Source organism: Pygocentrus nattereri, chromosome 21, assembly GCF_015220715.1.
Source record: "Pygocentrus nattereri isolate fPygNat1 chromosome 21, fPygNat1.pri, whole genome shotgun sequence".
NCBI lineage: Eukaryota > Metazoa > Chordata > Actinopteri > Characiformes > Serrasalmidae > Pygocentrus > Pygocentrus nattereri.
In genome coordinates this window covers 4,992,918-5,006,413 of record NC_051231.1, presented here as the reverse complement: position 1 = coordinate 5,006,413, position 13,496 = coordinate 4,992,918, and the positions used below count along the sequence as shown (strand labels likewise).

General features: G+C 40.3%; 1 protein-coding gene across 2 annotated transcripts in view; it reads left to right on the top strand.

Moving 5' to 3' along the window:
• fbxo2 (F-box protein 2) overlaps positions 1-9,029 on the top strand; it is a 37,737-nt gene extending 28,708 nt beyond the window's left edge. For both annotated transcript variants that reach the window (XM_017714826.2, XM_017714825.2), the window contains exons 4-6: positions 1,667-1,759; positions 2,764-2,902; positions 8,367-9,029. In XM_017714826.2, the coding sequence (XP_017570315.1) occupies positions 1,667-1,759; positions 2,764-2,902; positions 8,367-8,501 (367 nt within the window). In that variant the 3' untranslated portion in view covers positions 8,502-9,029. The remainder of the gene's footprint in view (positions 1-1,666; positions 1,760-2,763; positions 2,903-8,366) is intronic.
• Positions 9,030-13,496: the final 4,467 nt, after the last annotated feature.

Here is a 13,496-nt window from a genome sequence, read left to right as displayed (position 1 = left end):
TGGACAAAAGTGTAGTTCAGGCTTTGAGTTGCTCGCTGCTGCTGAAGGTGTTAGCTTCCTTGTTCAGTTGTCAGTTAGATTTTTTGGTTTAACTGGTTTCACTGCACTCTGAACACCAACCCCCACCACCTTCTCAGCCCGATCACTGGGTGGAACAGGGAAGAACAGTGAAGGAATTTACTTAGTTTCATTATGTTGACTGTAAACAGAAAGAACCAGAGAGAGAGGGGGGGTAGATAAAGAGAGGGGGAGAGAGGGAGAGAAAGTGAAAAAAGGTAAAAAAGGGAGAGATACTGATGGGGAAGACAGAGAGAGATGGGGAAAGAAACAGAGGATAGAGGGAGAGCGATGGAGAAGAGAAACAGCACAGAGGTGGGGGAGAGAGAAAGAGAGAGAGACAGTAAGAGGGAAAGAGACTAAGAGAGGGGGAGAAAAAGAGAGGGGCAGAGAGAGAAAGAGAAAGGGGGCAGAGAGGAAGACAGAAAATAAGAGATAGAGAGGGAGAGAGAGAGAGAGAGAGACGGGGTAGAGAAAGGGAAAGAGAGAGAAAGGAAGTGAAAGAAAGGTTAAAAGGGAGAGATACAGATGGGGAAGCGAGGGCGGAAGAGAGAAAGGGAAAGAGAGAAAGGAAGTGAAAGAAAGGTTAAAAGGGAGAGATACTGACAGGGAAGAGAGAGAGAGCGATGGGGAAAGAAACAGAGGATAGAGGGGGAGAAAGAGAGAGAGGGAGAGAGATGGAGAAGAGAAACAGACAGAGAGAGAGAGGAATAAAAAGAGATGATAAAAAGAGAAAATGAAAGAGAGAGGAGGGAGAGCATTAGAAGGAAATGGAGACAGAGAGGGGCAGAGTGGGAGAGAGACGGAAAATGAGAGAGGGAGAGATACAGATGGGGAGGAGAGAAAGAGAGCAAGAGAAATATGGGAGAAAGAGAAATGGGGGGGGGGAGAGAAAGTGAGGGAGGGAATGAAAGAGAAAAAGAAAGTCAAAGAATGAAGGGAAAAAGACAGAGAGAGAGAGAGAGAGAGAGAGAGAGAGAGAGAGAGAGGAAGCCGTGTTGGTGGTATCGCAGTACAAATGAATGTGTCACAGTAATATGAGGACTTTTTCCAGTAATGAAGTAAAGCATTAGTCTTTACACTCAGTTTCAGTCACAGTAAGATTAATGTGATGCATCTAAATTGTAAATCTCCTTGTAAACTGCATGACTTTATGAATGTGGGCAGCGGATGCAGGCACAGGAGCGATCTGTTAAAAAACAGGCCGGAATCGATTTTCATTGACAAACAGCTCTGTGAGCTTTACAGTATTTTGTTTCGCGCCAGCTGCTTTTGGACAGTTTCAGTGGCTAGTTTCTAAGAATTTAAACAGAATCAGCCGCTCATAACTTTAATCATGCAGAGCTGGCTGTGTCCTGCTCGGAGGCGGCAATGACAGGCCTTGATGATGTTTACTCAGACTGGTTTGGTTTTTCCTTGTACTTTCCCGTTTTTTCCTATTTGTTTAGGTTTTACAGACTCACACAGCTTGAGTAATTAGATTTCCTTTTCTAGGAAGTAATCAGTAAAGGAGTCCCATTACAGTTATAAGATATAAGTAGTAATTGATTACTTTTTTTTGAGTTACTGCTACTGAGATGTTAACCTCTGTCACTGTCCATTACTTTAGGCTGTGTCTTAAAAGACAGGTGGTTGACCTGCTGGCAGAAGGCTACACCCCTGAGGACCTGGACACTCAGCCACCTGTCACTGTGGAGGACTGGTAATCACTGTGTTTCTGTGCTCCAAAAAATAATGACCTTATTGGTACTAATGATCTTATTGGTCCTGCGCTTGCACAAATCTGATTTTTTGCTCTAATGTGACTCAGACGTTTTCAGGGCTGTGTGGACTGCATGTGTGCCATTTGAGCAATGAGGCACGTAATGTGAACGTAGCTTTTCGTATATGGTCCTAGGTTGGATAGGTATCAGATTCTATGCCATGCCAGAGCCGGCTTATGAGGAGCCTAGCCACTTCCTATTTCCCCTGTTATATCAAAAACAGCAGCTCATTGGCTGTTCGCGCTCACAGACATCATGGACGTACTTGAAGCACCATTTTACACTCCTATAAGTTGAGTTCAAAAGCTTTAAAAAATGTTTAAAATGTTTCAGTGTTCAGGAAATGAACACATTATTTTACATTAAAAATGTTTAAGCATTTATAAACTATGATTTTACTGTAATGCTCCATTTTAACCCGTTCATTTTGGACTCACTCAGGTGTGCTCTCTAGCGTTTGAGAAACCATTTCCTCTCTACAAGTTCTCTGGCCATGCGACCTTAACGTGACGCTCACATCGGAATTCATGTGCTTTTTTTCCACTGCGCGTGACCATCATTCAGTGTTACCATGGCAGCAGCACTGAACAGAAGTTAAAGCCTGTAAGCGGTGGAAACGAAACAAATCTCACCTTTTTCTCCTTCGTCTGGCTCTAATGATGAAGCTGAGAGCTGATCAGAGTTAATGATCTTCTCAGCGAAGCTCGTTCTGCTCGTTAGTTTGTGCTGATGATGCAGTGATTCAGTCACGTGATGTTACTGAGTAGGAGGAGCTCACGAGGGTCAGTTCAGGAGCCAGTTCATCACATTAATGACAGATTTGAATCACTTACCTAAACGAGTGTGAATCGTCGTGTCAGAGAGATCGGATGTAGCAAAAAATCGGATTTGAGCAACAAGGCTTTAATGTGAATGTAGCCGTGTGTGCGTGTGTGTGTTCTAGGTACTGTAGTCGTACAGACTGCGGGTGTATTTACCAGCTGAGAGTGTGTCTGCTTGATGAGAATCAGGAGGTGATGCAGGACTTTGTGCAGGACGGTGTGAGTCTCGACCCTGACACTGATGACTGCTCATGGAGACAGGTGAGAGAAGAGCTTTAGCCTGTTTTAGTAATAGCCATATTCTACAGTGTTAACCATAAGAGTCACAGTTAAGACTGGAGACACCAAAAGCATAGAACAAGTGGTAATTCTGCTGAAGGTGCAGATTCTAAACTTTCAGTCCATGCCAGATTTGTGTTTTATTAAGGTTAGAATTTGATATAAAAACGTTGTTTAGCTGTGTGTATCCTAGGGTTTCAGTCACGTGCTTTTTCAGTTGTGGCCGTCATATTTGGGACTGAATTTCTGGCGTGACTAGAGATGAAAGATGGCTAAAATGACTCTTTTTACATTGTAAGAGAAAAAATCTTACATCGACAAAGTCAATAAAATAGGCTGCGATCTTTATACATTTTCCCACTGAACTCTTGACCCCACTGAAACTGCTGGAAAGCTATCAAAGTTTCCCTGACATTTATATTTATCTCAGACTCAGCCCCTCCCCCTATTCTGAGTCTCTCAAAGCATCTAAAAGCAAAGAAGCCCACCAGCTCTTCATGCCAGGGTGGGTAAAGGATCCCATTCTGTTGCATAAAGAGGAGAAAAACTCTTTATCATAGGAGGGAAACGACATCAGCTAATTAATACAGATGTGAACAATGCTGGCCTTTAGAGAACTTTAGCTAATGGTAATGGCCAAGTGATAAACAGTCGTCCCCCTAACGGAGCTGCAGACTGCCAGTATAACTTTACTCTCTGTTTCTCGCCTTTGGCTCATGCCTGCAACCAAATCATAGCCGTGATGATGTTCGCAGTAACATGTTCCTCGAGTGTTCTATTGCTTTTATACAACAGTTAAATAAATGAAGTAATAAATAAATAAATTAAGTTGTGAACGCGTCACTTAATGTGTTTTGAAGTCGGCAGTTCCTTCCTCCAAATTGGCTAGCTTGTTCCTACGTCAGAGTAACAAACTCCGCTCACTCGCTGCTCAGCCAGCAGTTCGTTCTCCATCTCCACACAGACCGACTGACAGTTTGGAATTTAGTCCCGTCTCATCTTCAGAGTTGGACCAAATTGGCTGTGGATCAAATGTGATCTTAACAGTGTCTGTTTTCTGTTTGTGGCAAAGTGAGAAGTAAAAACGTTCAAATGGTTTGAGCGTCTCCTACAGCTGTCAAAGTCGTCGCTTAGCAACGGCGTCTCAGCGGAGTGATGCAGTGTTTGTGAAAGCCTGTGATGTTATGGCAAAATAACAGCGTGGTTAGAATGACTCTCAACCAATCAGCTTGCGTGGTTGTATAAAATAGGATTGCTAACTGTGAAAAGTGTCAAGTCAAGTCAGCTTTATTGTCAATACTACAATATGTACAGGACATGCAGTGCACTGAACCTGCGTTACTCTCAGACCCCGTGGTGTAGCAATAACATTAAATAGACGGTAAAAAGGAAAAGTGTGAATTTAAATAGACACTAAAAAACACAACACTAATTGTAAAAATAAACATTAATTGTAGAAAAATAGAATAATAAAAATAATATAAATATAAGAAGGTCCTGAAATGAACACTAAAGTGACATAAGGCACATACAGATTAAGGTCTGTGGGTATAAGTAGTGCAAATATAAACAGTAGTGCGGTTAGAATGAGCTTATGGAGCAGTTAAAGTGATGAGTGCGTAACAGTCCCTAAGAATGTCAGAGTTCAGAATTGGGGGTCAGGAACTTAGTTGAGCATCCTGACAGCCTGGTGGATGAAGTTGTCCCCAAGTCTGCTGGTCCTGGTCTGGAGAATCCGCAGTCTTCTCCCTGATGGCAGCAGGCTGAAGAAGCTGTGTAGTGGGTGAGTGTGATCACCTGCCATGCAGAGGGCTTTCTTGGAGAGAAGGGAGGGAGGTGCCAATGATCTTCTCAGCAGCTCTCACGATGCGCTGGAGTGTCTTGTGGCAGGACACGGTGCAGGCGCCATACAGTGATGCAGCTGGTCAGGATGCTCTTGATGGTACCTCTGTAGAAGGTGCACATGATGGGGGCTGGGGCTCTGGCTCTTCTCAGTTTGCGGAGGACGTAGAGGCACTGATGAGCCCTTCTGGCCAGTGATGCTGTGTTGTTGGCCCAGGAGAGGTCCTTTGTGACGTGCACGCCCAGGAACTTGGTGCTGTTCACCCTCTCCACATCAACACCGTTGATAGTCAGAGGAGCATGATGGGTGCACATTCTCCTGAAGTCCACAATGGCCTCCTTCATCTTCTCAGTGTTCCGATGAAGATTGTTGTGTCTACAGCACAAGGCCAGGCGGCTGACCTTGCTCCTGTAGTTTGTCTCATCGTTGTTGCTGATGAGACCCACCATAGTCGTGTTGTCCGCGAACTTGATGAAAAGGTTGGAGCTGTGTGACGGTGTGCAGTCGTGGGACATTACAGTGAATAGGAGGGGGCTCAGTACACATCCTTGGGGGGCCCCTGTGTTAAGTGTGATGGTGTGGGATGTGTTGTTGCTGGCCCGTACTGCCTGTGGTCTTCTTGTCAAGAAGTCTAGCAGCCAGTTGCACAGTAAAGTGTTCAGCCTCTGCCTGTCCAGTTTGAGAACGAGCTGCAGGTGGATGATGGTGTTAAATGCGGAGCTGAAATCTATGAGTAGCATTCTGACATAAGAGTCTTTTTTGTCCAGATGTGTGAGAGCTGAGTGGAGGGCGGTGGGCATGGCATTATCAACCGAGCGATTATGCCGATATGCAAACTGGAAGGGGTCCAGGAAAGGGGGAAGGATAGTCTTGATGTGTTGCATGACCAGCCATTCGTAGCGCTTCATGAGGATGGGAGTGAGTGCAACCAGACGGTAGTCATTGAAACAGGAGGGTGATGCTTTCTTTGGGACAGGGATGATGGTGGTGGCTTTCAGACATATGGAAACAACAGCCTGACTCAGCGAGATGTTAAAGATATCATAAAGACATCTGTGAGCTCCCCAGCACAGTCTCTCAGCACATGACTGGGTATGTTGTCAGGACCAGGAGCTTTTGAAGCGTTGATCTTGCTGAATGATCTCCTCACATTGACTGAGCACAGCATCAGCACCTGGTCTCCAGGCAGGGGTGGGATCTTCTGTGCAGGCATGTTGTTGTCTGCCTCAAACCGGGTAAAGAAGTTGTTAAGCTCATTCATCAGAGAGGGCTTGTAGTCTGTGATGGTCTGTATCCCCCGCCACAGGCTCCGTGTATCTCTGCTGTCACTGAAGCGAAGGGCTATCCTCCTGGAGTACTGCCTCTTTGCCTTTCTGATGCTGCGGGACAGGTTGGTCCTAGCTGCCCTCAGTCCCACCTCATCTGGTGCTGAGAAGGCAGCATTCCTAGCCTCCAGTAGCCTGTAGACCTCTCCTGTCAGCCATGGCTTCTGATTGGCCCGAACTGTGATGGTCTTGAGAACAGTTACATCCTCAATGCACTTAGAGATGTAGCCAGTGACTGTGTCAGCAGTCTTGAAGTGTCTCTGAAGCCACGCTCGTACCTGCTTCTGAACTGATTTGTTGACTTTAACCAGTGGTCTGTATGCTGGCATTATCATAACAGTGATGTGGTCAGAGGCACCAAGGTGGGGGAAGGGAATGGCCTTGTAAGCTTCTTTCAGGGTGGTGTAAACATGGTCTAGTGTGTTTTTTCCCCCGTGTTGGAAAGTCTGTGTGTTTATATTTTTTTGGAATCACACTCTTTGGGTCTGCATGATTGAAATCATTTCCTGATCAGATTTGACCATAGCTAACTTTGGTGAATAGTGGGCAGTGTGCAGGTTGGTTATTTCAGGAAAGATTTGTTACAGCATTGATTAGGATTTATTCTGGTTTCCTTGGCAATATCCAATCCAGCACTTTCTACTGATATTTGCCTGATACTGCTGCCTCTAATTGTGACTGGACCATTAGATTGCAAGAGGAACGTTGGAATTATAGTAATCAGTTATAGTAATATTCAACAAAACCTGTGCTTATTTCTTGTGCAGAATGAAATTCCAAGAATTTTCAAATGTGAACGTAGCGTTTATTGGCTACAGTCTACTACTGCATTGAATTGTGATAAATGATCCATTGAATTGTTTCAATCAACTGTTATTAATTGACACCCCTATGAAATATTTTTTAAATTTGAGTGATTATAATTGAAAGTAATTCATGTCCGATTGGGTGCTGGGTGTTTGGTTGCTTACTGAAAATAGTTTCCACAGATTTCCCTCACGTTTTCTTGAATATTGCTGTTGTTGGAACAAAACCTCATATCTCCAAAATCAGAACTTTACAGGAGAAGGAAAAAACCTACCCTTAATATAAGTCAGTGGAACCAAACTTTTGGTTTTGAATTGACCATTTAGCTTGGTCAATTTGATCTGAAATTTACAGACAATGTAAAGAACAACAGGTATTTTCAGATTATGACAAAAACTGAAAATCCACAAAAATGGAGATACGAATATTTGTTCCGACAGCAGCGATATGTAATATTGATTAAAAAAAGTTTTAAAAAAGCATGCACTTATTTTTTGCACAAAAAAAATGCTCAGTCTAGTTTCAATCCTAATAATGAGAAAATATTTTGGTATTTGAGGTTTGGCAGATTACATGATACATTGTAGCATTTCTTTAAAAATTATATAAAATTAAAATAATCAAATAGAGTGAATGTAATGTTGAAGATTTGCACCCTTATTAAATTCTCTGATTGTTAGGGTATTTATCAGTATTTATCAGTGGTTAGATCACATGCGAGGTACCGAGGGTTTTTACTGAACTGGGAAAATCTGCCTTTAGTTCAGAGCACCAGCGAGCTGGACCCTCACTACAGGAACCACTACAGCTCAGCTCGCTGGGTCACTCTGTCACTTTAAACTCTTACTCTCTAAGCACCTCCACCCTGCCTGACACTGTCTTACCTGATTTTTTACTATTATTGTCTTACTTTCATTATTGACTTATTTATTTGTTATTTATTCTTATTTCAATTATGATTATTTTACTACAATTTGACATTTTAATACATTTTTGTTTACTTTTTGATCTGATCCTCCTCTTTATTTTGAGTTGATCTGATTTTATTAACCTTTACACTTTAGCTGTTTCAATTGTTTTATATGTTTTATTGTATTTTCATGTATTTTATTTTTAATGTTTCACTTTTTTATACTTACCTGATTTGAGTCTTTTTTTAATTTACTTTTATTATTCGATATGTTTTTACACATTATTAGTCCCTTGCTCTGTACATACTCGGCAACACTGTAAAAGAGGGTCACCCTCAGTGTTCTCCGAGATTAAATAAAGGTTGACTGATTATATTCAAATTGTGAAGACCCCTGGACAAATGACATTTTGTTGATTTTCTAAGTGAAAATAAGTTAACACGCCCTGTTTTGTATGATACTATACTTTTAAAATTGAAATGATTGTAATTGAAATGATATTGTGGACAGTTGGGTGTTTTGATGAAATCAAAATTATGATAACAGTTCCCTCTTCACAGATCTCCCACACGTTTTCTGAATATGGCCCAGGCCTGCGCTTCATCACATTTGAGCACGGCGGTCAGGACACCAAATTCTGGGACGGCTGGTATGGAGTGAGAGTTACTGGCAGCTCCATCACTATAGAGCTCTAAAAGTCTCCTGCAAAAGAGTCGAGAAAGACAGGGCGTCAAACCTTCTGAACGCTAGTCTTGAGTAGATGCTAGACAATTTACGGCCAATGCTTTCTGTTCTGGGACCAACTTGAGCTTAGATTTGTGCACTTAGGAATCTGATGCGGAGAGTGAATATGCAATCAAACTTCTTATAGTGGGTATGGGATGGGTGGATCTTTCGCTGATGCTTTAATGGAAAATTCAGTAGAGAATGTTTATAAACCAGAACAAACTCCTGAAAAGTGAAATGCAAGCTTCAAATTCCTAACTTGATGGAATCATATGCCCTAACATTGTGTGCATGATTTTCTGATATCTACCTCTGCTGATGTAGATACCCCTGCTTTTACCTTTACTAATGCACTTTCTGCAACCGGACACTATTCAGTTCTAAACCCGCGAGTCAAAAAAGGGCAAGAGAATATATAAACACTGTGTCAACACTGTGTCTGTTCTTGGCTGTGAATCGAAAGGAAAGATTGCTAATTAAAATCTAAACTAATGAAAGTGTTTCCAGTGAATGTGTTTATTCTTAGACACCATAAAGGTGTCATGTATTGTGAACTTGTCTCATTTTCTTTGCTTTATTTAATAAAAGATTTCCAGGGCTCTTCTTAGTCCATAAACGGAAAGGAAGCTGCAAAAACAGCCCATTTTGAATTCATCATTGTTGTGATGTCAGAACCATGAGCACATTTACATATGATCACCCATTCAGACTACAGGACTTGGGCTCCTGTATGGAGTGTTGTTACTAGAGACAGCAACTGTAGCAGAGTTATTGGAGTTGAAGATGTGGGTCATAATGTCCAGAAGATCTGAACAGCCTAAAGTTTACTTTTCCAATGTCACTATACAAAATAACAGTTTGTTACACAGAGTGCCAGAGCCAGTTTATGAAGAGCCTGGCCACGTCCTAGTCCTCCCGTTATATCAAAAACTAGACGGGTAAACAGCAGAGGGCGCCTGTGAGGGAGTCCTCAATGAATGGGAGTAAATGGCACTTAACAGCTAAAAATGATTGAGTTCAGGTGTTTCTGCCAGGCACAAGAAAGCTTATGAAATGTATACCCTGCAAGATCTGCCCTAGTCAACAGTAAGTGCTATTAAAGTGAAATGGAAGCTTCTAGGAGCAACAACAGCTCAGCCACGAAGCAGCAGACCACACAAACTCACTGAGAATGAGGCCCATAGTGTGTCGAAATTTTCTATGGTCTGTTGCATCAATCATTACAGCTTCTAGAAGCAACTTTGTGGCAACAGTTTGGGGAAGGTGATGATTTCCTCTTCAAGCATGACTGTGCATAAAGTGAGCTCAATAAAGGCATGGTTTGAGAGTTTGGTGTGGAGGAACTCCAGGGGTCTGCTGAACCCCACAAAACACCTTTGAAATGAAATGAAATATTTATAGGCATTCGAGTCCCATATCAGTACCTGACCTCACCGTTTCCCAGACAGACTCCAAAATCCAAGGAGAAATGAATGCTGTTATTGCTGCGAAGGATGGAGAAACTCCACATCAACACCTATGGTTTTTGGAATAGGTTGTTCAACAAGCTTATCGCTGTTGTTAGAACAATACCTTATTTTCTCCAAAACGGTAACTTTACAGGAGAAGGAAAAAACCTACTTTACTTCTAATGTAAGTCAATGGAACCAGACGTTTTTCCAAGTACCTTTGGGCTGTTTCGTTTGGTCCATTCATCATTAAATTTACACACGATGTAAAGAGTAACAGGTTTTATTAAACTATGTAAAAAATGAAAAACAACAAAAATGGAGAGGTTTTCTTCCAACAGCAGCATTATACAGGTGTTTTGGTCAGGTGTCCACATACCTTTGGCCATATAGTGTATTTCAAACTCAAATGAATTACAAAAATGAATTACAAGAAGTCAAAAATGAATTTCTGGTACATAAAACCACACAAAAGTGATATTTATCAGAAAAAGGGAAAAAAACGCCCCTATACAATAGAATTACACCATAGGAATAAACACCAAAATGTCTTAATTACACCTATATATTCTTATGCACAGGCCTACATTACATGCTGACAGAACAATGATGTCATCACCAAAAACCAGCTTTGTTTCGCAGTAGGCCTTCTTGCCCCCTTGTGGACAGCCAACAAAGCAATGACAATCTGTCAAAACAAAGCAGCCCAGTCAAAACACAAGACGTGTCCGAGTCTTCATGATGCCTCCCGCACACAAACGTGCATGACAACTTGTGAGGCAAAGCCTTGATGGCAAACTGGCACTTCATTGTTTCTTCCTGACAGCTGCATGTTTTGCATGGAACAGCGCGGTTGTCTTATTAAGACCAGGATCTTTCTGTATGCTGACAGCTGAATGCATAATGCAGGTGGAAATGGACTGGGGGAGAGGGAGGCACGTCTTCCAGACACTTACACTGTGGCAGCACTGACGTGCACACGTTCATATGAACTGAAATACAATGGAATAATCTTAGAGCCTGATGGGAGATGAAGTTAGCATTTAAACTACTGTGCTGTGTGAAAATCAGTGGCCATTTAAAGGCATTAAGTACAAGTAATTCACTTTTCAACATGGGGGAGAAAGGCACTTCCGTCTTTAAAACTGTCTGCACTGCTAACCACAATCCAAGCCATTCCGATCACATTCAGTGATGTTGAGGTCTGGACTCTGGGGTGGCCAGTCCACTGATCAGAGGACACCAGCAACTTTTGTTGAATTTGCAGAAGTTCATCTCCTCACCCTTATTTCCTCTTAGATAGATAGATAGATAGATAGATAGATAGATAGATAGATAGATAGATAGATATACTGTATAGTATAGATAGATAGATAGGTGTATAGTATAGACAGACAGACAGACAGACAGACAGACAGACAGACAGACAGATAGATAGAGATAGATAGATAGATAGATAGATAGATAGATAGATAGATAGATATACTGTATAGTATAGATAGATAGATAGGTGTATAGTATAGACAGACAGACAGACAGACAGACAGACAGACAGACAGACAGACAGATAGATAGAGATAGATAGATAGATAGATAGATAGATAGATGTACTGTATAGTATAGACAGATAGATAGATAGATAGATGTACTGTATAGTATAGACAGACACAGACAGACAGACAGACAGACAGACAGACAGACAGACAGATAGATAGATAGATAGATAGATAGATAGATAGATAGATAGACTGTATAGTATAGATTGATAGATAGATAGATAGATAGATAGATAGATAGATAGATAGATAGACTGTATAGTATAGATAGATAGATAGATAGTTGTACTGTACAGTATAGATAGATAGATAGATAGATAGATAGATAGATAGATAGATAGATAGATAGATGTACTGTATAGTATAGATAGATAGATAGGTGTATAGTATAGACAGACAGACAGACAGACAGACAGACAGACAGATAGATAGATAGATAGATAGATAGATAGATAGATAGATGTACTGTATAGTATAGATAGATAGATAGATAGATAGATAGATAGATAGATAGACTGTATAGTATAAATAGATAGATAGATAGACTGTATAGTATAGATAGATAGATAGATAGATAGTTGTACTGTACAGTATAGATAGATAGATAGATAGATAGATAGATAGATAGATAGATAGATAGATAGATAGATAGATGTACTGTATAGTATAGATAGATAGATATATAGATAGATATAGTATAGTATAGATAGATAGATAGATAGATAGATAGGTGTACTGTATAGTATAGACAGACAGACAGACAGACAGACAGACAGACAGACAGACAGACAGACAGACAGATAGATAGATAGATAGATAGATAGATAGATATACTGTATAGTATAGATAGATAGATAGATAGATAGATAGATAGATAGACTGTATAGTATAGATAGATAGATAGATAGTTGTACTGTACAGTATAGATAGATAGATAGATAGATAGATAGATAGATAGATAGATGTACTGTATAGTATAGATAGACAGATAGATATATAGATAGATAGGTGTACTGTATAGTATAGATAGATAGGTGTACTGTATAGTATAGATAGATAGATAGATAGATAGATAGATAGATAGATAGATAGATAGGTGTACTGTATAGTATAGATAGATAGATAGGTGTACTGTATAGTATAGATAGATAGATAGATAGATAGATAGATAGATAGATAGATAGATAGATAGATAGATAGATGTACTGTATAGTATAGATAGATAGTTGTACTGTATAGTATAGATAGTTGTACTGTAGAGTATAGATAGATAGATAGATAGATAGATAGATAGATAGATAGATAGATAGATAGATAGATAGATAGATAGATAGATAGGATACCAAAGGGAAATTGTTTTTGTAGCAAGACATAATTGCACATAAACTTATATATACACAGGTAAAAAATAGAAATAGACATAAATTAGGCAGAAAGCAGCAGTATTACAGCGTAAAGTGCACAGTGAGAGTCATTACAGTAGCAGCTATAATGTTTTTTATGTATAATTTACAGGAGAGGTGATATGGTGATGTGATTCAGCAGTTTTCTCAGTGAGGCTTCTTGACAGCTACATGTCCTTTTAGACCCATAGCACTGTCTTCTCGGAGTGGAAGGAGGGAAAGAAAGGGTTTTTAGATCTACAGCAAGAGTTTATCTGATGGAGACCATGGTCTTGCATGGTGGTTAGGAGTCCCACTTTCTTTATATCTATTAACAAACGTATAAACTTTATGAAGTTTAATGTTGGAAACCCACGTGTTTTTACTTTCCCTTTGACTTTCCCGTTCATTATTCAGGTGGATTATCTTATATCTTTTCAGAAATGTCATCTAGAATGTGAATAACTTTAATTAAATTAAATAATGAATAAATGAATTAATTAATGAAATGAAATAATTGAAGGGTGGTCTCTGACCTTCGCTCAGTAAAAAAAAGTGATAATACACTATGGCAAAAA